General features: G+C 32.7%; 1 protein-coding gene across 1 annotated transcript in view; it reads right to left on the reverse strand.

The window, feature by feature from the left end:
• Window positions 1-25,654, reverse strand: part of LRRIQ3 (leucine rich repeats and IQ motif containing 3) — a gene marked incomplete at both ends in the record, with an annotated part of 87,151 nt that overhangs the window by 6,411 nt on the left and 55,086 nt on the right. The window contains one exon of the mRNA XM_080691443.1: window positions 1,799-2,522. Coding sequence (XP_080547569.1) covers window positions 1,799-2,522 — 724 coding nt within the window. The remainder of the gene's footprint in view (window positions 1-1,798; window positions 2,523-25,654) is intronic.

Genomic DNA, 25,654 nt, shown 5'->3' on the forward strand with positions numbered 1-25,654 from the left:
TCACAATTTGGTTAATTATATTTTACTATTTATTTAGTAATTCTGGCTGAGATCTAGGTCAGTGGTACAGTGTGCAAGAGGACATGGATTTGATCTCTAGCACTAAAAAAAATCAGATTATTTATCTTTATTACACAAATATTTGGAAAAATATAAACTATTTCTCATTTCAATGTCTTAAATATTATATAAAATACATAAAAAACTCAGATTTCTCAGAAGTAATTATATTACCTAAACAGACTTATATAACAATCACTAACTGGAATTTACACCTTATTTCTCTTTATAACTATTTAGTGACTAGTTGGTTAACTGAGTACTGTACTCTACACTGAAATAGAAAGATGGACTTAATTATTTTATAAAGATTTCACAAAAGTTTACTATCATATAGACACTGTTATGTCATCATAGAATTGACATTTAAATAAAGTGCTATGGGATCACCAAAAAATTTAAAGAGACGAGAAGAATATTTGGACAGAAATTAAAAGTTAAAATGTCATTTGAGCTGGCTACCAAAGTAGGAAAAATAAAAGGGTGAATTTTGCACTGGCCGTGTAGTTATTACATTATTACATTATGTGAGTTATTAAGGTGAAACACAACCACATATGGCTAAGCATCAGCAACTGTGATGATTCTTCCTGGAGAAAAGAGTTGATTTTCCTTCACATGTAGGCTCCTAAGTATTTAGATTTTCACAGTAACATAGAGATTTCTGTTGCATAATAATGTACAGACAACCTTAACATTGCAGTGCCCTAGCAGTGTGCATATCTGAGGAAAGAGGAGATAGTATCAGTAAAGTCAAGAATAAGAAAGTACAAAGTTGGGGAGAAAAATTTAATCTGACTAGAGAAAAGAGAAGAAGTTAGGAGAAGATAGAAACTAGAAAAGAAAAAAAATTAGTGTGGGTTGATTCTTTATTAGAATAGTGCATATTGTCTGAAATACCAGAGGAGATTAAATTTCAGTATGGGAAAACTCTCAATCTATCAACACGCTTAAAATGAAAATGACTTGATCAGAATTTGATTAAAAACAGCTGAGGTTTGTAGACTAGCAAACAGACATGAGTTGAAGAAAAGATGGAGATCAGGGATGGAGAACTCAATTGGAAAGATAATATGTGTCATTAGAGATACTACAAGAGTTTGAACTAACTTGAGACTCCATTTGAAATAAGATTAACAGGTAAAATCATTAGATATTGGCAGCAAGTAAGACTGAGTTGTTAAAAACCTGAGGTTTCTAGCACTGGTCACATGGCTGATGATGCTCTTTGACAACAATTATAAATTAAGTAGGTTTTGTTGGTTCAGTTTGAGAGATAGGCAAGAAAATGTTATTTTATTATGTAATCTTTGATACTGGATTAGTACATAATTTATGTTTTGTTTCTACTTTCAGAAGTAGAATGCATTATGTTATAAACAAAATACTAGTTATGAGAACTCAGCATTTAGTATGCAGTATTTACATATTATTGACTTTACTTTGTTAAACATACTGTTTGTTTGTTTGTTTCTTTCTTTCTTTGATTGTGAAACTAGTGATAGAACCTAGGGGCATTCTACCTCTAAGCTACCTCATCACAATTATTTTATTATTTTATTTTGAATCAGGTTCTCATTGAGTTGTGGAGGGCCTTGCTAATTTGCTGAGGCCTGGCCAAGTTCCTGTGATCCTCCAGTCTCAGCCTCCCACATACTGGGATTATAAGTATGCATCACCACACTGGGCTACATGCTAGTGAATTTAAAATCGTCTGTTATATATAAACTGTACCTACCTAAGTTCCTTCATTTCTTCAAGTAAAATCCTTTTGTATAGTTCTTCCTTTAGTTTTTGATGAATAATCTGCTGTTTCTGTTTTAGGAGCGCCTCATTTTTCTTCAATCTGTCAATCTTAATCATTCCACTTGTCAGAAGATTGCGCTCATTATTTAAATGTTGAATTAGTAAGTACTCTGTAGTCTTTTTAAATTTTTCTTTTAAAAACAGAATTCTTTTCTTTCTGACTTTTTCAAGGTAGTCAACTTTTTCCTGCCAAAGGTGGTTTAAACCTTTCTGAACTGTTTCATTATGTCTTTCTGTTAGTTTCTTTGCAGTAGACTTTCTCTTATTTGTATTTTCATTAACAGCAACGCTGACTAGTCCTTTGGCAACTTGTGCCACAGCTACAGCTGCTACTTTTTCTTTATGATGTTCTTGATTCTTTTGTTCTGTGTAGAATTTATCAATATCCTTAAGTCTTTGTAGTTTCATACCAGCTCTCTGTGTTGCAAAGAACTCTCTTCTTTTATTCCTCTCTAGAAGTGTTCTTTTTGTAATTATGGGTTTTGGATGAGTGGTAGAAAATGGAAGGGTAAAAGCAGGAAAAATTTCTTGTTTTTTCTTTTTTAAAGCTGCAGCATACTTCAATGAACTTGAAGTTTGCAAGGGTACTTTGAATGCAGAAATTCTAAAACCGGTATCCAATTCTTCTTTAATTCCATCTCCAGACTCCTTCTGATCTATATCATATGACAGACAAACATATATTACAACAAGAGCTATAATTATTTGTAGTTCAAATTGTTTTAAAAGCTGTATTAATAAAGCTGAAAAGAACCTAATATTTACTGGAAACATTTTCCCCTACTTTCCTTTCCAACTTGTGATTTGGAGAGGAAAATCGCTTAAAACATTTTAACACAGAAATGCAACTGATTCTGATTCCTATATTTTAGCATTATTTTTCATAGTTATTTAACTTGCAGATCTTAGCCGAATAAAAGCAACTGGTGTTTTGAACCACTGGAGGTTGAGAGAATTCCACAGTGTATCTTGGGGAGGGAATATTTCCAGACACAAAACAGAAGTGAAATATTCAGAAACAGGTAATTGGTATAGCTCAGTGTTTGCCTTTTCTGTCCTTATCTGATCATTTGGTATCCTGCAATTAACTGAAGTTCCATTGATTTTATTTGCAGTGAGTTGGCTATTTATTACAGGAAATATTCTCCTTAGTTAGGCATTTAGTTTGTTTACATACTAAATTAGGTTGCATTTTGTTATGTATAGGATCAAAGTATAGAGGTGGTTTCAAACCAAATTTAGTTTAATTTGACAAACTTCTATCTCATATTTGTCAAGGGATTCTTAATAAGTTTTACCTTATTATTCTTAACACTACTAGAAACTAATAGCTTCATTGAAATTATTTTTCTCTTATTTGGCTAGACAAAGAAACTAAATTCCTCAGCTGTGTGACCAGAACTAAGGACTTCCTTAGTGAAGTGTGACGAGAAGTGCCATATATCATTTTTTATCCAAGGCTTTTAAGAAACAAACATGCCTCCAATGTTTTCCTTTTTCCTTCTGGCCACTGCATAGACATAAATACCATGCCCTATGGTGGAACCACAGGATAGAAAACAACCTTACTTTCTTTTTTATCATCCCTACTCTACTGGATCATTCAGATCAATGTATAAACCTCTATATCCAGCACTACTACCACCTTAAGCCCCACCACACTCCCAAGACTCTCACTGCCCTCCATATAACATTCTTTTTATTTCCTACTTTAGAATAATAGTTATTGAGAGGATTATCTCCTAGGTGGACTACCTACCATAGTTTTTATTCACCTGTATCTTAAACTTACATATGCATTTCCTTCACTTTTTTTTTTTTACCAAACTGTTAAACTCTCCCCATCAAAAGCTTTAATGATAAAAAATACAGTGAATTTTTCTGCCTTATATTTCTTTCTTTCTTTCTTTCTTCCGTTCTTTTCTTCCTTTTGTGTGTGTGTGTGTGTGTGTGTGTGTGTGTGTGTGTGTGTGTGGTACTAGAGATTAAATCCAGGGGCATTCTATCTCCAAGCTGCACTTCCAGCCTTTTTTTTTTTTTTTTTTTTAAATTTTGAAACAGTCTCAATAAATTGCTAAAGGCCTCACATTTAACATACTTTAGCATTTACTTCTTGAAGTTCTTTTCCCAGATTCTACAATAAAACCTCCATTTTTCTCCTTTAATTCTTATGACTCCTTGTTTTTTACAGAAAATTCCTTTTCTTCCAAATCTTTCCTTGTTGGATTTTATGAGAACTTGATACTGGTTCCTCTTCCCATCTCTATCTTATTTTTCTACCTTAAGTGAGTGCTGTTCAAAACCTGAAAGACCAATATCTATAATAATAATCATCAAATTCATCATTTCCACTTGTAATTCTTTTGTGTGTATTTAATTTCGGCACATTTAAAAAAGCTCTCAATTGTTGTCAGAAAGCCAGTCCCTCTAAAATCAGCCTTCTTATTTCAGTAAGTGATACCTAGTAGTTTAGTTTACCACATAATTTTTATCTGTAACTCCTAGAGATTTTACCTCCAAAAAGTCAAATTAATTGATCTTTTAAAATCTTTTATCCCCTACCTGACTCCAAGCCTTTATTAGCTCTTATTTTAACTATCATCATGGATTCTTAAATCATATCAGCATTTCCCAACACACACAAAAAACATAATTGTTCACAAATAATCAAGCCACAATGATTTCTTAAAATTGTATCCATAAAAGTCCTGCCTTAACTCCCCAAGTAGCTGGAAATAATAGAGTTACAACACCATTCTTGGCTTAAATATTATTTTAAACACTAGGAGAATAAATATTTTCTAAATTTATTAAATACTTCATTTCTCTCAAGAAATCTATCTCCAATTTTCTCATATACCAAGTTTCACAGCTTTAAATCTACTTTTTATTTTCTGTTGCATTTTTATATTTTTCTGTTCTTTCACCACTACATATTTTTCACATAGATACAATTTATGGCAATTTTTTTTTTTTTGGCGGGTCTGGGGATGGAACCTAGGGGCATTCAATCTCCGAGATACACCCCTACCCTATTTTTTATTCTTTATTTTGAAACAGGGTCTCACTAAGTTGCAAAGGGCCTCACTAAGTAGCTGACGCTGTCCCGGAACCACGATCCTCCTGTCTCAGACTCCCAAAAGCTGGGATTACAAGCATACGCCACCATACCTGGCTAATTTATGGCAATTTTAACTTGTAGTTGAATTTTCTATCTATAAGCATGGTTTAGTTTCTCATTTGTTAATGCTCTGATAGATTAGTTTTTTATTTTTGGTACTGAGAATGAATCCCAAGTGCATTGTACCTCTGAGCTACACCTCCAGTTCTATTTTTTTAGTCTTTTTATTTTTACTTTTTGAAGCATGGTTTTACTGAGTTGTGGTTCGTCCACAAACCACAATCGTCCAGTCTCAGCCTCCTGATTAAATTTTAAATATCAGTAAAGTTTCTTTATATATATATATATATATATATTGTCTTTCATGTTGTCTTTTTCAAGTAGGCTTTAATGCTTTGTAAGTTTTCAAGTATTTTGTTTATTGTATTGAAGTACTATCTAAAGTTGTCAACATATTGCATGTATAGTAGAATAGAAAGGGAGAAAGATTAGGCTCACTTTTGAATATAACAAGCACACATGGTGATTTATAGCCAAGGACCAGAGTAAAGATAAGAGTATGGAAAATTACTAAGAAGAAACATCAAGTCTAGGGGAAATTGACATACCCATCAATAGTCTATAAAGGTTCTGTTTCATCTACACCCTCACACTTGCTGTGTCTTATTTCTTTGATAATAGCCATCCTAATTAGTGTGAGGTTATGTTTCATTATAGTTTTATTTGTGCTTTTGTGGTGATCATTGATAACTAACCTATTATCATATACTTGTTAACCAGTTGTCTACCTCTTTTGGGAAAATATCTATTAAAGTCCTTTGTCTATCTTTTAGTTGGGTTATTTGGTTTTCTGTTATTGAGTTGTGAGTTCCTTATATATTTTGAATATTAATTCTTTGTCATGTATATTATTTATCAATTTTTGTCATGTATATAATTTATTCTATGTTATGCATTATGGTTTATACAATTTTTATTTTGTTGATTATTTCCTTTGTTATGAACAAATATTTTAGTTTGTATACTATCATTTGTTTACTTTTGCTTTTGTTGCCTGTGTTTGATGACAAATAAAAAGATCGCTACAATATCAATGTCAAAAAGCTTCCCTCTAAGAGTTTTATTTTATCAAGTCTTATAAAAATGCATGTTCTGCCAAATAGAATACTTTTTTCTCAAAAAAAATTGTAAAAGCAGAATTAAAAGTTCCATTGTAAAGTGAGGCATAGAAAATGGATGAACAATTTGAAAAATAAATAAATAAATAAAATACCTCGGAATAAATTTAACCAAAATTAGAAGATTTTTATAACTAAAATCATAAAACATCAATGAAAACAATTTGAAATATTTGATATACACTTCTTTTCTTATCTGATTTACTTATTCTTCCATTTTCTCCCTTCCTCTGATAACATTCACGTTTATCTTACCCATGGACTTTTTGCTTTGCCTTGGCTATATCTTACTCCTGTCAGTGGCTTCAAAAGTCTTTCTTAGGTCTTCCTGAGAGCACCAAGGGCTAAAACAGTAACTAAATTAGCTGAGGAGAATACACAGTGAACTTCCAATACAAATAATTGCAGGGTCTCTACATGTAACACCTTTGCATTAGTAGAATTTTCCATAATTCTTCTATATTACATACATGTAATCTAAGCCATGCATATCAAGTTCAAATCTGCAAGGTAGATTGTATGATCTGGAATAGCTGCATGATCTGGAATGGCTGAGCAACCAGCAATTTTTTTTCAGTAATAGCAGGTAACAAATATAAAATGGTATTCATATTTTTGTATTAGGGAACTGACAATAAATATAATTCAAATGAAATGGGCTAAAGGTCACTTGTCTATATATACAAGGCAAGCAATACTCTTAGTGGCATCACCTTTGAATATGAAGGGCATTGACATAAAATAATGCAAACTGTCATATCATGGTACAAATAGAAAAGAAAAAGATGACACAAGGTCATTTTGGTATTGTACCTCTGACCCAAGCTTACTGTAGAAAAATGTCTAGAAATACAATGATGTGTATTTTCTAAACCTTGTTTAACTGCTATAGAAATGGCCTGTTACCTAACTCACTGAGTCATCTGAGAAAATGAATTACATGATTTTACTTAATCCTCTTCCTGAATACAGTGATTTTTTTTTTACTTTCCCCCAAAAAAATAGAATTGGCTTTTTTTTTTTTTTGGCTTTTTTTTTTTTTGGTGGTACTGGAGTTCCTGGAAGCCCTTCTACTTCCAGCCTACACTCCCAGACCTATTTTTACATTTTTATTTGGAAACAGGGTGTCCTAAGCCAGTGCGCGCGGCTGGCTTTGAACCTGCGCGATTCTCCTGTCTCCAATTTCAAGCTGGGTGTGCACGCTAGTAATCCTAGCATTTGGTAGGCTGAGACAGGAGGATCAGGGTTCGCAGACAGCCTCAACTACTTAGTGAGACCCTCTGCAACTCAGTGAGACTCTTGTTTCCAGATAAAGAATAAAAACTAGGTCTGGGGTTGTATCTCAGAGGTAGAATGCCCCTGGGTTCCATCCCCAGTACCGCAAAAAAAAAAAAAAAAAAAAAAAAAAAAAGCAATTTCATGGCCATTATTTTAAAAATTAGTACTAACATTATATGAAAATAAAATATTAAAATAACTTCTAGGTGAATGCACAGCCTGAAGATCAGAGTAGAATACAAAATCATGATGGAAAATTTGGTACACACATCACATACATGTTCTCAGAAAACCTGGGTTAAGTTCTTAACAGACCAGAAGTCCTCTGATATTTACCATAAAAATTATTGATTCTTCCTGATTTCTAGCTATAAAAGGTATTTTTTAAAGTATAGCTATTGAGCAAATATCATAAAAACCCTTCCTCATGTGAAATCCTTAGTTAGCTTACCTTTTAATGTTCCTACAAAAATATAGAAAGGCATCTGCCCATTAAACTCACCTCAGATAAAATAATAGAGCCATGGATAAATATGTTATAAAAGAGCCTAAAGTCCTACATACTTGGAAGAGAAGCTCCAGTGCAAGAAATATTTTCTACCTAACACATCATCCTGAACCTATAATAAGGTGCAATACTTAAATAAGGTCAGAGAATTTTTAGTTTCCTTGGATTTCTTTTCTTTTTTTCCTCTTTCTAAGAAGAAAAAGCCTCAAAAGAATATATATATAAATACAAAATATTCAAATACTCTTTAATTCTGTTTTGCTAAATAACAGAGAGGCATAACAATAATCTTGACAGGTCTCTATGTTAGAGCTTAAAGTCACTACCTTGGCCCCTCTTTCATTTTTGAGGTGTTCTGCATTCTTCCTTGAAAGTATTTTTTACTTTCCTAAATAAAATTCTATGTTTCTGACTGCTAAATGCTAAAAAATTTTTAACTAAAAATCCAAGAACTCTACTGATGCCAAGGTCAGTTGTGCACACCTACTTGGTAGGCTGAGATAGGAGAATTGTAGGTTCAAGACCTGCCTCAACAACTTAGCAAGAACTTCTCTAAAAATAAAAAATAAAAAGTTTGAATGTAGAATGCCCTAATATCATCACCATCATCATCATCATCATCATCATTATCATCATCATCATCATCTCTAATTAAATGGTTATTTTAAAATACAAAGGCCCATATCACAAAGTATACTCCTCCCTAGAGTCTAATAAGCATCTAAATGCAAATAATAATGAGAGATTTATTTCCTTACTCTCTGCTTTCGCTCCAACTTTCTTTTTTTTTCTATTCAGTTCGGTTAAAATGTGCAGAAAACAAAATTATTGTGAAGCTTTGGTTTCAGTAGCTGAAGTGGTCAAAACAGCCATTAGTCTAGTATTTCTAAATAAATCTTTATTAGTAATATTTAGAAAATCAACATCTAAAATGCTCAATTTTATGACAAGTCTCAATGATACAAGTCCCAAAGTAAAAATAAACAGAAGCCTCAAAGAACCTTCAGAGATTATAAAAATTACATAATAAATACTTAGAATTATCAATTAGAAAATTCTCAGAGAATTAAAGTTCATTTTATCTCACTCATAAACAGTATATTTTATTTTAAATATAATTCAGTGTGATATTCAAACATATCGACTAATATTTCATTAATTCAATATCACGTGTAATTCCTTGTCCTTAAAATTATTTCAAAATTTCATTAATACAATGTTATTGTAAAATAAGAAAATCCTTTCTAACCAATACTGTTTCCACTTATTTTATATTTTTATTGATGTCAGATAATTTTATGTATAAGTTCTCATTCCTCATAATTGTCACAACATAAGGGGGTTTTGTTTTGTTTTGCTTTGCTTTTTTTTTACACAAGGACAGCATAATGAATTGTTTTGAATATAGTTTTCCCATGAAAAGAAATGCTTGCTAAAGAGCAATTATGCTTATATTTTTATTCTTTACATTTCTCTCTGTATGAGCAAAACCGCTGGGTCACACCACAATCAATTTATTTTCAGTTGCTTCCACAGATAGTTTTAACAACCACATGGATCGTTTAGAACTCAGGGGAACACAGAAGCCAGTATCATTTGTGGTCAACAGAGCTTATTTGATTCTTCTAAATGTATCACAGATTTATGAACCATCTGTGAAGAAGCAAATGGTATAATCCTATTTAAAATAAGTGTAGCTATGATCTGAATGTTCACAAATGGGTGTGAAACAGTTTCTATCCTTAGTAAACCTGCCTGACATCTGTGAGTAAGAAAATGGCCTTGTGCAGTACATAGACTTTAAGGGAGCTTTGAGGTCAAGTGAAGCAAAAATGGGAACGGGAGGAAATATTAGAAAGGAAGCAGTGGGATCAGCTTGCATCATGAACTAAATTTTCTCTGATTTGTTAGACATAAAAATGTCACTGAAATTCATGACACAGTTGTCATTTTCTTCTTATTTTATTAGTAATACTGGAAAGTTTTGAGTGAAGTTCCCCCTTCCAGCTCAATTACACATGCACTCAGACTGCGGTATAAGTAAGTTGTTTAATATATTAGTTAACATTATAATAAAAGAATAAAATTTACTGAAAACCTCACACTTCACAATCTACTTCTGATAATTAGACATTCTGTCAAAAAAAAGTATCCTGGAGTCTATTTTTCTGTATTCTATATGAGAAAATTGTAGCACATTACATGTTAACCCTAAACCCTACCAAATTTCAAAAATTAAAAATAAGCATAGAACACACGGCAGTAAGACACTCAATCACAAATTTTAAATATGTTTCACATTAATATGTAAGTTGTTTAAACCATCTGGTTCTTGTCCAGCAACTAACAGGGTTGCTTACTAGTAGTGCTTCTGTTGCGAATGCTCTTCTTGGTGACAGCCACATCTCAGATAAACATCTTAATACTTGATATTTTGCATGCCTTAAAACTCTACATATGATATTTTATATCTTTATTGAAGTATACTTAACCTATGATAAAAGTAAGCATTAAACCATTAAAATGTACAAAGAAACAGTTCTAATATGTCTGGATTTAGAACATTTTCATCACCAAAAAACCACAAATCTCATACACTAGAGCCATACACCATTCTCTGTATCCCAAAAACTTCCCAACCATAGGCAGACACTAATCTGCCATTTTCCAGTAGTTAATTGGACTTTTTAATTTTTTCTCTTCTTTGAATCTACCTATTGTAAATAAATATTAATTCAAAGATCTAAAGATCCATCTGATATTTGGGGCCAAATTTATTTGCTCCACCTGAGCCATCCTGACAACAGAGATGTAAGCAATCCTCTGTGCACTAAAACAATGCTTTGGCTCTACCATTTCACTGTTTTTAACCCACTGATAGAGAATATTGGATGCAAAAACATGGAGGAAAATCTCTAAACTACCACATTCTAGCAATTCAGAAAGTGGCCTTAAGCAAGTTATTTAACTTCACAACGCCACAATTATTTTGTCTATTAAGTGAGAGAACTGCCTATGGTTATAGATTTGCTATGAAGGTACATTTAAAAGGACTTGGCCCATAGGAAAAAAATTAAATTTAGTTTTTATATGTCATCTATAAATTTCATTTTGATATTTATAAATTATCATTTTCTTGGTTATGGTAGATACCTATAATTTCCCCCAAAATCTTTCTCAGACTCAACAGATGTTGCCTCAGAATCTAATAACCATTTTCTAGGCAGAGATATTCTATTAATTGGAGCAGATTTGAGCCAATACACATTTGCTATATTTATCTGATATAATAAACTTTGCTTAACCTTTTATTTTATAGCAATTAGAAATCCGTCATTGAGATTTTTCCTGTAATATACTTTATCTGTACTTATCTCTTGGCTTCATAATATCTGACATATCTGACTGCTCTTAAATAATGTAAAATTTTAATTGTAGAAATCTTACACTTGATATTAATTCAGGTCTTCAATTGTTTTGATTTAAAGGCAAATGGTTGACAATTTCTTTTTTCACTGTTACTTCTGGATTTAAAAATAAAATCTTAATTGAGGTATAATTAATATAGAAAGTATATGTTATGCCAATATATATTTTAAGTACACAAATACAATGATCAAGAGAGGGCCTCACTAAGTAGCTGAGGCTGTCTGTGAACCTGAATCCTCCTGTCTCAGCCTCCCTGATGCTGGGGTTACAAGGGTGCACCACCATGCCTGGCACCACAATATCTATTTAAAAGCTATGTATTTATTTATATATTTGTTTGTTTGTTTTTGAGGATTTGAACTTGGGAACATTCTACTTTTGAGTGATATCCCCAGCCCCTTTTTTCTTATTTTAAAATAGGGTCTCATTAAGTTGCTGAGGACTTTGCTAAATTGCTAAAACTGGCTTTCAACCTGTGATTCTTTAGTGTCAGCCTAACAAGTACTAGGATTACATGCACAGGCCACCATGCCTGGAAAAACATAAGTTTTTTTTATGTGGATATATGTTTATTATTCTCTTAAATAGATAGCTAGGATTGATATAACTGAGCCATATGGTAGCCCCATGTTTAATATTTTGAAGAATTGCCAAACTGCTCTTTCAAAAGTGGTGATATCATTTTATAACTGCCAATGTATGGGAATCTACTAGCAAGGCATAATGTTTCCAATTTTTTCATCATGTTCATCAATGTGTCTTTATTATCAAAATTGAGGGTTCACATTTGGTGAGGACTTTCATGAAGATTCATCCCACTGGGGACGGCAGAAAGCCAAAAGGGCAGATAAGAGAAAAAAGGAGAGAAAGAGAGAGCTGTGTTTTTGTTCTATTTGAGCTCCCAGCTAATTTGATGGTGTCCACCCTTATTGAGAGCAGATCTTTGTCAACTCATTAACAAATCTTTTCTTGAAATACTCTCTCCCTCACACACACACACACCTACAAGTAACACTTTACAAGCTCTCTGGGTATCCTTTAATTCAAACATGTTCATACCTGAAATTAACCATGACAGTGGGTATGAAATGAAATCTCATGGACTTTATTATTTATGTTCCCTAGGTGGTCAAAGATGTTGAGACTCTTTCCATGTGACTATTGTGCATCTGTGTATTTTCATTGGATAAATTTATATTTAAACATTTTGCCCATTTTATAACTTGGATATTTTTCTTCATATTCTTGAATTGTAGTTCTTTACACATTCTGGCTACAAGTCCCTTAGAAGATATACAATTTGGAAACAAATACTTTCTCCCATTCTGTAAATTGTCTTTTTACTTTTTGAAGCTCAAAAGTTATTTTAAATTTTATTTTTTATTTATAACTCTCTCTCTCTCTCTCTCTCTCTCTCTCTCTCTCTCTCTCTCTCTCTCTCTCTCTCTCTCATTTTTATTGGTTTGTGCTTTGGTATCATACCTATGAAATCATTCCCTTAAGTCATATTTTAATGACTATGTTTAAGATTATAATCTATTTAAAGTTAACTTTTGCATATGGTATAAGTAGGGATTCACTACCATCCTTTTGAATGCAGACGTTTAATTGTCCCGGTTGTTTTAGACACCCAACTATCATTTGGAGTTTCAGTGCCAAAGAGGCTAGCAATCCTACCCTAAGTAAGAGGAAGGGGAGCTGGATGTGGGTGTTTATAATGACTTTCATGGGATACTTCTTTTACCTAGGAGATTGCAAATTGCTTAGCTGTCCATCCTATGTCCAGTTAATCCCTTCCTGACCATTACTCTTGTGTTTAGAGTCTGTCTTTGTGTTCTGTGTCACAGGGAGAAGCAAATATAAGGAAGCTCTGGTTCTTTGGATGAAAGTTTTAAGTTCAATACATCATCAAGATAGAAAATATCAAGATAAGAAAGATAAAAAAAAATTTACTAACAAATCCTTGGGGTGGGGGTGGGGCTCAATGAGTTGAGTAAGTAGTCTTCTTTCTCTGGGTCATGCAAGGCAAAAATGAAGAATTAGGTGGACAGGTGCAGATGGGGTGAGGCAGAGAGAGAGAGAGGAAGAGGGAGAGGGAGAGGGAGAGGGAAAGGGAGAGGGAGAGGGGGGGGAGAGAGAGAGAGAGAGAGAGAGAGAGAGAGAGAGAGAGAGAGAGAGAGAGAGAGAGAGAGAGAGAAAGGGAAAGGGAAGAGAAGAGAAGAGAAGAGAAGAGAAGAGAAGAGAAGAGAAGAGAAGAGAAGAGAAGAGAAGAGAAGAGAGAGGAATGAAGAAAGCACTTTTGTGGCAACTAAAAGAATAAGTTTTGGTTGTTTTACGTGCACAGGCAAATACCTGAATCATTTGTTTAAAGAAAGCAACAGAAAATCAGGAGGCCCTGTCTGTTAGGCTGGAAAGATATCACTAAGTTGTAATCTCTGGTTACTGGCCTAAACTGTTTGGATGTGGGATACAATGAAAAAGTTCTATCAAGGTTGACTGAGACCTTTTTCTGGTATGAAAAAATGGATGCCACAGCAACACAAAATTGTAAGAATTCATTACACCAGCAGCATTTTTTGTAAAGACATTTTCTCCTCATTGAATTGTCTTGGCACTCTCTTTAGAAAAAAATGCTATAATTTATATCTAAATGTCTATCTTTATGAAAATATGACATTTGTCTTAATCATTACTGTAACTCTATAGTAAGTATATATGTCAGGAACTGTGAATCTTCCAATTTTGGTTTTCTTTATGAAGATTGCTTTGGTTATTTGCATCTATTACATTCTATATATTTATTTTACATTCTACATATTTATTTTTGCCTCAGCTTTTTATTCCTAAAATAGATCATTAGTATTGACAGGGGTTCGTTGAATTTCTATACTATCTTGAATAGTACTGCTATCTTAATAATTTTAAGTCAAGCAATTAAAAAACTTGAGTGTATTCTCACTTATTAAGATACTTCTCTAATGTCTTTCAGAATTCTTTTTAATATTTAATTCTCAACATATTAGTTTTTCACTTTTTAATCTTTGCCAAATATTTAATTGTTTTGGTGCTATTTAAATGAAATTGTATCCTTAAATTCTCTTTTAATTTTTTTATTGATTTTATGTAGAAAAATAATTGATTTTTGAATGTTGATCTTATATCCTAAAATATGCCAAACTTGTTTGTTAGTTAATAGTTTCAAATTTGTTTCCTTATATTTTATATACGGGTGATCATTGTCATTTGCAAATAAAATTTTACTTCTTATCAATTAGAATATGCTTTATTTCTTCTTTATGGTATTGAACACAGCGTATTCTACTTACAACATATATTCCCAGCCCTATTTTATTTTTTATTTTGAAAATAGGTCTCTCTAAATTTCTAAGGGTCTTGCTAAATTGCTGAGGCTGACTTGTAACCTACAATCCTTCTCAGTATTTCAGTATCTCAAGTACTGTATATATTTCTTGCTTAAATGTAGTAGCTCAAATCTCCAGTAAAATGCTGAATAGTAGTGGCATGAATTAATATTCCTGTCATAGACCAAATCTTTAAGAGAAAGCATTTTATTTTTCCATATTAAGCATAACATTAGTTGTAGGTTTGTTTTTTGAGATGCTCTATGTTAAACTGAAGCATCTTTTATGATTTTGTTGATCATGAAAAGTTTTGAACTTTATCAATTTTTTAATCTATTGAGATAGTTGTCCCTTTCTAATGAAATATGGTATATTATATTAATTATTTTTTGATGTTGAATTATCCTTGCATTCCTGGAATAAATTCAACTTGGTCATAATTTGTAATACCTTAATATATTCTTAAATTCAGGTAATCAATTTTTGATGATTTTTGTGTTTATATTAAAAAGTCTATTAATATTTAGATTTTCTTGCTCCAGTATTCCAGTATTAGAACAAAAGTATAATAGAGAAAAGAGAATGCAAAGTATTCCTTCTCCCTCTCTCTCTCTCTCTCTCTCTCTCTCTCTCTCTCTCTCTCTCTCTGTGTGTGTGTGTGTGTGTGTGTGTGTGTGTGTGTGTGTGTGTTTCAATACTGGGGATTGAACCCAGGAGCATCTACCTTCAAGCTACATCCTCAGTCCTATTTTTTCCTCTTTATTTTGAAACAGAGTCTCACTAAGTTGCAGAGGGCCTCACTAAGTAGCTGAGACTGTCCTCAAACTGCCATCCTCCTGTCTCAGCCTTCCAAATACTGGGTTTACAAGCATGTGCTACCCTGCCTGGCTCTTCCTTCTCTTTTAAGAGAGTTTCAAAAAATAGGTATAATTATTATTTAAATGTTTGTTGTTACTCATCAGGAAAACCATCTGCAGTTAGTTAATATGATGGCCCCTAAATTAGGTTCTAAATAATGGGCTCTGTAAATGCTCCCTTGCTTAGGAATAGTTTTTTTGCCAATATAATTAATGATCTTTAAATAATATGGCCCTTAAGTATCTGGAAGTGTCCTAAAATTCATAAAAATGTACTTATAACAGAGATAGAGGGAATTTATATATAAAAACAGAAGAGAAAAGTGTAAAGTACAGAGAAACGAAGATAAAGATGGGAGCCAGGCTCAAGCACAGGAATGGTGGCTGCTACCAGAGTGGGATGAGCCAGGTAAACACATTCTTGCAGAATGTGGTATGTAGACACATTATTTTAGCTTAATGTAAGTTATGTTGAATTGGTGGTCTTCAGAACTGTGAAAGAATAATATTCTGTTCCGTGAAGCCACCACGCTTGTCATAATTTTCATAGCAGTTACGAGAAACTAACACACCCTGTGAGCCTGGGACTTTGAGGAAGAATGCATATATTTATTTGTTATTATGGTTGTTCAAGATTTTTCCTTCTCCTTAGTTCAGTTTAGGCAGTTTAGTTTGTTTCTTTCTTTCTAAGCATTTTTTCATATCATCTAACATATAATTGGTTGGCAAATTGTTCATATTTTCTCAATATGATCCTGTTTATTTCAATCAATTTAGTAGTAATGCCACCTCTTTTCTGATTTTAGTAACCTGAATTCATTCATTCTCTCTCTCTCTCTCTCCTCTCTCTCTCTCTCTCTCTCTCTCTCTCTCTCTCTCTCTCTCTCTCTTACAATTTGTTAATTTTGTTAATTTTTCAAAGCACCAACTTTAGTCATATAGATTTTCTATAATGTTTTTCTATATTTTTAAAACATATTATTTCAGTTTCTCTAATTTTATCACCATTTTCTGCTTACATTATGTGTAGATTTCTCTATTTACTAGTTCTTAAAACAGATTAAGTTGTTCATTTGAAATATTTCTTCATTTTTAATAGTTGTTTACAGATGTAAATTTCTTTCTGCACACTGCTTTAGCTAACCTTCAAGAATTGCTTTTGTTTTGTTTTCATCTTGATATTTTTTAATGTTTTGGAGATTTTTCTTTGATGCAGTGGTTATTACATCATTTATAGAAAAATGGATAGAACTGGAGAACAGTATGCGAAGTGAGATTAGTCAGTCACAAAAAATAAGAAATAAGATGCTCTCCTTAATATGTGGAAGCAAGGGAGAAAAATGGGTCACAGGAGGAACTCTAGACAAAGAAGGAGAAACTGTAGATGAGCAAATAAGGTGACCTGATTGAGGGTCACCTCAAAAAAAAGATGTTATTAATTTCCACATATTTTTGAATGTACAAAATTTCTTTCTATTATTTATTTTTTTTTTTGGTGGTACTGGGGTTCCTGGAAGCCCTTCTACCTCCGGGCTACACTCCCAAACCTCTTTTTACATTTTTTTTTTATATTTGGAAACAGGGTCTCCTAAGCCAGCGCGCGCGGCTGGCTTCGAACCTGCGCGATCCTCCTGTCTCTGCCTCCCAAGCGCGGGGATTACAAGCGTGCGCCACCACGCCCGGCTCTTTCTATTATTTTTAATTTAGTTATACTGTGCTAAAAGAAAATGCATGTTTAATAGTAATCACCTTAGACTCATTAAATTTTCCTTTATATTTGCCCTATGGGCTGTCTTGGAAAATACTCTATATTTAAGATTGTCTATTATGCTGCTATTAAATGCTCTGTTAGGTCTGGGTGTTTTGAAATGTTAGTAAAGCCTTCTTATTCTATATAGATCTTCTGTTTAGTTGTTCTACACTTTTTTTGCAAGTAAGTTAGCAATTATTATGGTTGTACTATGTATTTTGTCCTTCAGTCCTGCCATATTTTGCTTTCTGAGTTTTTCAGGGTTTCTATAGTTAGGTGAATGTATGTTTATAATTGTTTTTCTTTTTATTGCTACTCTTTTTATTTTTTATTTTTTCTATCACCACACTTTTACATTTTGTATTTTGTGTTTGTTTTTATTGGTGCATTATAGTCTCACTTCATGATAAATCATGTTGACAATAGCATACATGCACACAGATCTTGGTGCCCCTCATCAGCTCCCCATTTCCCTCCCTTCCAATTCAGAGTACCCAGATTGATGTTGGTATATATCTATGGTATATATCCACATGTCTACACATAGTTTATGGTAACATTTCCATTAATGAACCTTAGTCTTCCTCCTCCCCTAACCCTATATCTCCTCCTTGGCTCCTATGAGGTTTCTCTTCTATTATTTGGAGACTTTCTTGTATCCCAATTACTCCCTATTTTTCACATAATAAAGAAAACATATGGCCCTTTACTTTCTGTGATAGGTTAATCTCACTTAGCATAATATTCTCCAGGTGCATCCATTTTCTTGCAAATTACATAATTTTAGTTTTCTTTATTACTGAGTAGAACTCCATTGTGTGTCTTTTTCATTGTTTTGTAGGCCATTCCATTCATCTGTTGATGGACACCTAGGTTTGTTCCATAATTTAGCTATTGTGAATTGTGCTGCTATAAACATGGGTTTGCATATATTACTGTAGTTTTCTGGTTTCAACCCATTTGGAAAGATACTCAGTAATGGTGTAGCTAGATTATATGGTGGATCTATTCCCAGTTTTGTAAGGAATCTCCACATTGATCTCCACAGTGGCTGAAATAGTTTGCAATCCCATCAACAATGCAGAAGAGTTCCTATTTCCCCACAGTCTCACCAACACTTATTGTTATTTGACTCCTTTACAATTGCCATTCTGATTGGGGTTAGATGGAATCTAAGTGTGGTTTTGATTTGCATTTTCCTGATTGTTAATGATGTTGAGCATTTGTTCATGTGTCTGTTGTCTATTTGAATCTCTTCTTTTGTGAAATATCTATTCAATTCAGTTTCCCATTTCTTGATTGTTTTTTTTTTCTAGTGCAAAATTTTTTAAGTTCTTTGTATATTCTTGATATTAGACCTCTGTCAGAGGGATAGCTGGTAAAGATCTTCTCCCATTCTGTAGGCTTTCTCTTTAGATTCTTGATGATTCTCTTTGATGTGTAGAAACTTTTTAGATTGATGCCATCCCACTAATTAATTTTTGTTTTAATTTCCTGAGCTTTGGGGTCCTTGTTGAGGAAGTTTCTACCTGTGCTTATATGTTAGAGTATTGAACCTATACCCTCCTCTTATAGCTTAATACACTCTGGTCTAACTTCCAGATCAGTGATTCATCTCGAGTTGATTCTTGTGCAGGGTGAGAGGTAAGAATATAGTTCCATCTTTCTACAAATGAAGAACCAGTTTTTCCAGTACCATTTGTTGAAAAGGCTTTCTTTTTGTCAGCATTTTTTTTTTTTTTGGTCCCTTTGTTGAAGATCAACATTTCTAAAATGTTGACTCTTTTAAGGGGTGGTGTGTGTGTGTGTGTGTGTGTGTGTGTGTGTGTGTGTGTGTGTGTGTTTGAGAGAGAGAAAGAGAGAGAGAGAGAGAGAGAGAGAGAGAGAGAGAGAGAGAGAGAGAGAGAAACTGGTGACAACTCAGGGGCATTTTGCCTCTGAGGTATATATTAGTCTGTTTTTATTTTTATTTTGAAATAGATTCTTACTAAGTTACCACACTGGCCTCCAACCTGCAATTCTCCTATCTCAACCTACCAAGTACCAGGGTTACAAGTGTATGCAGCTGCCATCTGCAATATTTTTATTTATATGTTTAAAATCTTAGTGGTTATTCTAGGACTTGCAATAAATATACATGTTAACTTGTAAAAATCAACTTCAGATTTATACTAACTTAATTATAGTGAAGCATATAAACCTTATTCTATTCACTATTTTCTGCCTATATAAATAGTATATATAACTATAATATATACATATTTTAAAATTACATATATTTGTCATTACTGTTTTTTTATTGTTGTTGTTGTTGTTGTTTTGGTGGTACTGGGGATGGAACCCTTCTACCTCTGGGCTACACTTCCAGGCCTATTTTTTAATATTTTTTATTTGGAAACAGGGTCTCTTAAGTCAGCGCAGCTGGCTTCGAACCTGCGCTATCCTCCTGTCTCCACCTCCCAAGTGTGGGGATTACAAGCATGCGCTACCATGCCTGGCTTTGTCATTACTTTTTATCATCTTTATTGAAAGCTGATTAAAGAAAAAGCATATGCTCATACAGTTTGTTATATGTCTTCAAACATATTATTTCTGATTCTATTTCTTTCTGTGTAGTTGAGTTACTATCTCATATTTTTTCACTCCAATATAGTCTTTTTCTACTTTCCTCTTTTATGTTATAGATTGTGTGTGTGTGTGTGTGTGTGTGTGTGTGTGTGTGTGTGTATATATATATATATATATATATATATATATATATATATATATATATATATATAATGTATGTGTGTTTTAGTTGCTACTAAGGCCAATTAAAAGAAAAAGGAGAAAAAATGCAATTATATTATTTTTAATTACCAGTTTCACTAACCTCTCTCTTTCTCTCTCTATCTCTATCTCTATCTCTTTCTCTCATTTATTTATTTTAGTAGATTTGAAATACTTTGATGTCACTTGCTTTCAAACTATGGAACTTCCTTTCATATTTCTTCAAAGGCAAATCTTTCAGCAATGATATTTCTCAGATTTAATTTACCTGGGAATATCTTATTTCATATTCACTTTTGTGAGATAGTTTTACTGAATTCAAAATTTTGACTCAGTTTTTTCCTCTTTCAATGTTTTGTATATGTCATTCCACTGCCTTCTACTCTCCATTATTTTTGATGAGTGGTCAATTATTAGTATCACTGGGTTTCTTCCATATATGATGACTTACTTTTAAACATACCAATGTCAGTAATATTAATTTGTTTAAAATGTATGCCAGGTATACTGTCTCACACTTGTAATCCCAGTATTTGAAAGGACTGGACAGGAGGATGACAGGATCACAGCTAGCTTCAGCTACTTAGTGAGGCCCTGTGCAACATAGTGAGACCCTTTCTCAAAATAAAGAAAAAATAGGGTTGGGGATATAGCACCAATTCAATTCCCAGTACTGCAAAAAAAAAAAGGTATTTACTTTTGGAGCTATGAATAAACTTTCTCTTATATGAATAAGGATGGGTGAACACATTATACTTAAATTACTAATAAATAGAAATACCACAGTGTACACTTGATTTCTAATATGTAGATTGATTTACAAGTTTCCTCCTGTTTATTCAAATGTATTATTCTTGTGCAATACATTCCAGGTTTATAGGACTTCATATTTCTCCTCGAACATTTGAGGCTTGATCCCAAATTGTGGTTGTTGCTGTTTTCTTTGCCTGGGATATTCTTCCCTACAGTCTTCTTATGAGTAATTTTTTCAACAGAGAATGAATACTATTTCTTTATGTATGGTCTTAATTATGTAAAATAGATATTCTTATATAGAGAAGGCCATATTATCTACCCCATTAGTATTCTGTATACTTTCTATTATATTACTACAGTTTATTTACCAGTTAAAGTTATTTTTGTTATCTCTGTATTCTCTTGAATGTAAATCCCACAGAAGCAGAGTTTGCCCCTATGATCAGAGTAACTAGATCAGTAATTGTCAAATGTTTTTGTTGTAGGACTCCTTTATAACCTTTAGCATTTATTGAGACCCTCAAAAAAGTGTGCATGTGTGTGTCTATTGATATATTATAAACTAAAACTATTTTTAAATATTAATTTTCTTAGAATAAAATTATAAACCCAATACATGTTAGAGTTATGCCACAATCATGCATTATGCAGCATTTTGAAAACCCTATTTAGTTCCTGTGAGAAAATTAGAGTACAAATTACCCTAACCCACAAGTGGCATATTTACTTTGAGTCGCAATCTATTGACCGGAACTAAATTATATGGAACCAACTAATTTTTTAAATAACAGAAATGTAGAGAAATAAAGTATCTTATAAGCACAAAATCATCACCACAGGTCACTAAATATCTTTTGATCTTTTTTTTCCAAGCATAGAACATACTTCTGAAAAAAAAAGACAACTAAAATGTCACCAGGAGCAGAATCTCTAGATATGCATAGTCTCAATCATGTGTGGATAAGATTTAAGTACAGAGAAATAAATATAAAATATAATTTTCTGGGCATGGTGGCACATGCTTGTAATTCCAGTACTTTGGAGGCTGAGAAAGGAGGATCACGGGTTCTAGGCCAGGCTCAGGTACTTAGTGAGGCTCTCTACAAGTTAGTGAGACCTTGTTTCAAAATCAAGAATAAAAATAGGACTGGGTGTAGCATGGAAGTAAAATGCTCTTGGGTTCAACCTCCAGTTCTACAAAAAAAGAAAAGATAAATTATCTGCTCCTGCCCCATTCATATGTACCCAAGGAACATATAAAAGCTAAATATGAAAAGCTCAAATAAAATTGGGCAGAACAATAGATGAATAGGTTGTGAAGTTCAAGAATAAGTGAGTTCTGGTTTAGTTTCTGATTCTACTTCCTCTGAGTAGTTATTCAGCCTCTGGAGGGTCTTGCCTTTTCATTACTTTCCTTTGTTATATCTCATTTGGGAGATTTGTACATCATCTACCCTGGAGGATACAAAAGCTTTCTGTGCTTCTTAATGCTAAAGATCAGAAACTCAAGTATGCAGTTAAGTATTGAACAGTCAAAGGTATTTTACTAAGGTTCTCTGGTAATATCTTTCACTGAGAACTGTATATATTTTATCTACTTTCTTGTCAATTCCATATATCAGTAATAAAGTCCAAAATTCTTGTGGAATCATGTAGCACTCAGATCTAGATTTTTTTTCTTTATTTCTTCCCAGAACTTATAACAATTTAATGAGAGTTATTATGAAGCTATCTAGAACATGAATGAGAAGTCCACACACTTTAAATTCGAACTTGAGCCATCATTTTCAACTAAGAGGTTTAGGCTACTGTCTTAAAGCTGTGTTAAATTTAACTCTTTTATTATTTGAAATTTATAAAGAGACACCTTTTCCAAATGAGCAAGGCCTTAATTTTGGAACTCTCCATTCTCTTTTAGTTTGTTCCGCAAAACAGCTACTTTTCTGAGTTCTTTTTTCCATAAGGTAACTTGCCAAATACAAACACAAGGAGCACATGGAATCAATATTACATCTTCCAACTTCTTCCCTGAGAGCCATAAATTAGTACGCACATAAATTGCCTTCCAAGTTATCACAGAAAAGATGTTTTGCTACTAAAAATCATCAAATTGCTATCTTTTCAGGCTGATATTTTTCTCACCTCCTGCAACTGATTACATAGATGTGACCATATTTTGTGTGTGTGTTATGATTCTAATTTCTGTATTTATCAGCATAATTAATCCTAACTTTCATCATAAATAAACCTGAAATAGCTTACCATAATAAACATTCATATATTTCTCTCTCATCTAAGAACCATTGTGGGTCAGAAAGACCTTGCGGTTATGTTAATAAAGTGCATATCCCCCAAGATCTACATAGCAGGGAAATAGAATGATCCTCTTAATTGCTTTCACTCTAAAATGATAAGTTTCACTTTGCTCACAGTCAAGTGGAGAGACTGCTCACATAATTCCTACTTAACTGCACAGGAAGTTGGGCAATGCAATGAAGCAAAGACAATGTGTGTCACTGGTACATAGAATTACAAAATAAGTCCAAACATATCTAATTGAAATTATACCTCTTTCCTCACTATACTTTTGGTAAAGGTATTAAAATTAAAATAATTTTGAACTATCATATAGATATAAAAACAAAATGTATTTTGTTTGATTATTTGATGTTAATCTTAAATCTCATAGCAAAGATTTCTAGTTTTAAATGCATGAGCATGCTCTAATTGTTCATCAGAAGTAATTTAGTTGATACTATTTTATATTCTCAGCTAAAATTCAGTCATTCCAGAAAACAATTTAGGAGAATAGAAAGAAAAAAAACACTGTTAAGATTGCATACAGACAAGTGGGTTGAAATAAGCAAGATATGATAAATTGGATGAATTTGGAAGAAAAGTGTTAGAAGAAATGTAATGTGTTTCAATGAAAGCCATAAAATCTTCTTTAAAGTATTCATTTCAGATTCATAAGTGGATCTGGAGCAAGATAAAGTATGTAATGGAGGAAAATAACTGAAGATTGTATAAATCTGATCACAGAAACTTTGATACAATGACCCTCAAATAATTAACCCTTTGACCTTATATTCTCAATAGGAAATCTCAAAAATATCTTTTTGTATCACCTGGTACTTTCTGTAAAGGATTTGAATTTACTTCTTCATAACTATATCTTAAGCATAAATGGTATTCTAAAATAACTGTAGAAGTTTTGCCTTACAATAAAGGATTAAAAACATTTTTTGTCTTTATGTTATATCATATTCCTTAAGTCTAAATAAGTGATGTGTGCATGTATGACTCTACCATCTTGTACCCCATTAAGATGTATGACTACAGTGCATCAATACAAAAATTTAATTAAGAAATTTGTACATTTAATTTCTAAAACTAAAATGTCTCTTATTTACAAGGCAGAATATCCATTCATTATGTATAATATTATTTAGAGTCTCTGACTCACTGCAAAATTTATTTTCATTAAATTCTTTGGTTGGGCAACATAAAACAAAAACTAGAAGGAATAGTAGTTTTTGCTTAAGTAGAAGAAAATAAAAATTTCTTCTTATTATCGTCCAATTAATAAACTAGGCATGTTGGGTGCTATTTACAACAAAGGCAATCAGCCTCTGAAAGGTCACATAAAAGCTGGACCAGGTGTGGTGGTGTATATCTTATTATCCTAGTACTTTGGAGGCTGAAGCAGGAGGACTGCTAGCTTGAGGCCAATCTCAGCAACTTTCCAAGACCCTCAGCATCTCACAGAAACTCTCTTTTAAAATAAAAAATAAAAATAGGGGTGTAGCTGGGGGGTAGAATGCCCCTGGGTTCAATCCTCAGTACTAAAAACAGAAAAGCAAAAAGATGATGTTCATTTGTACTTATTTACAAGTTAGAAGTAGATGCATGGGGATTCTTTTTACATCATATTATTATGGTTGTGCCACTTAAACATGTAATATCATCTTTACATAAATATTCAAGTACCATGAAGGCAGGGTTTTTTTACGCTCTTTTTTACTGTTAAATTTTGGGTGTATAGGGTTCATAAAAATATCTATATAGTAAAACTTAAAATGTAGTAAAGTAAATATAAGTATAATAAAATGTCAAATGTCAAAAATCTGTTGGAGATCTAGGAGCTAAGAGTTGCAGTACCTGGCCAGTGATCTATTGATTTGTTTATAAGGTGGATGTCCCTGGGAAAATGTCAACTGGAACTCCAGGAAAAAAGTATGCAAATAATATTTTCAAAGACAAAGAGACTATACCTATTGAATGTCATTAGTAAGATGGTCCCTAGCTAACAGATTGCTTATAATAAATAAATCCAGAGTCTATTAGGTACACTCCTTAGAGAATATCATATAAATTAAGCAACTTTCTGGAATAATAGAAATATTTTCTAATGCAATCAGTTGTCTTTGTGTGAGTTAGGCAAACAAACTCACTAGAGAATTTTGGTTAACTTGGGCCAGATGCAAATGTTCTACAAGGAAAGACCTGATGAACCACCATACATGCTCCAGGTCCATATTTCATTTGTTTCTTGATTGTATCTTTGAAATGATTATTTAAGTTTTAAACTGGAGTGAGAGCTTTGATTTATCTGGTTCTAATTTGACTATTTGTTTATTTGTTTAATTTATTATATGGTACTGGAGATTAAACCCAGGGGCATTCTACCTCTGAGCTATACCCCCAATCCCTATTTTAGTTGATTTTGAAACAGGGTCTCACTAGGTTGCAAAGGACCTCACTAAGTTTCTGAGGCTAT

The sequence above is a fragment of the Muscardinus avellanarius genome (genome assembly GCF_963383645.1).
Source record: "Muscardinus avellanarius genome assembly, chromosome: 3".
In the NCBI taxonomy this organism is placed as follows: Eukaryota; Metazoa; Chordata; class Mammalia; order Rodentia; family Gliridae; genus Muscardinus; species Muscardinus avellanarius.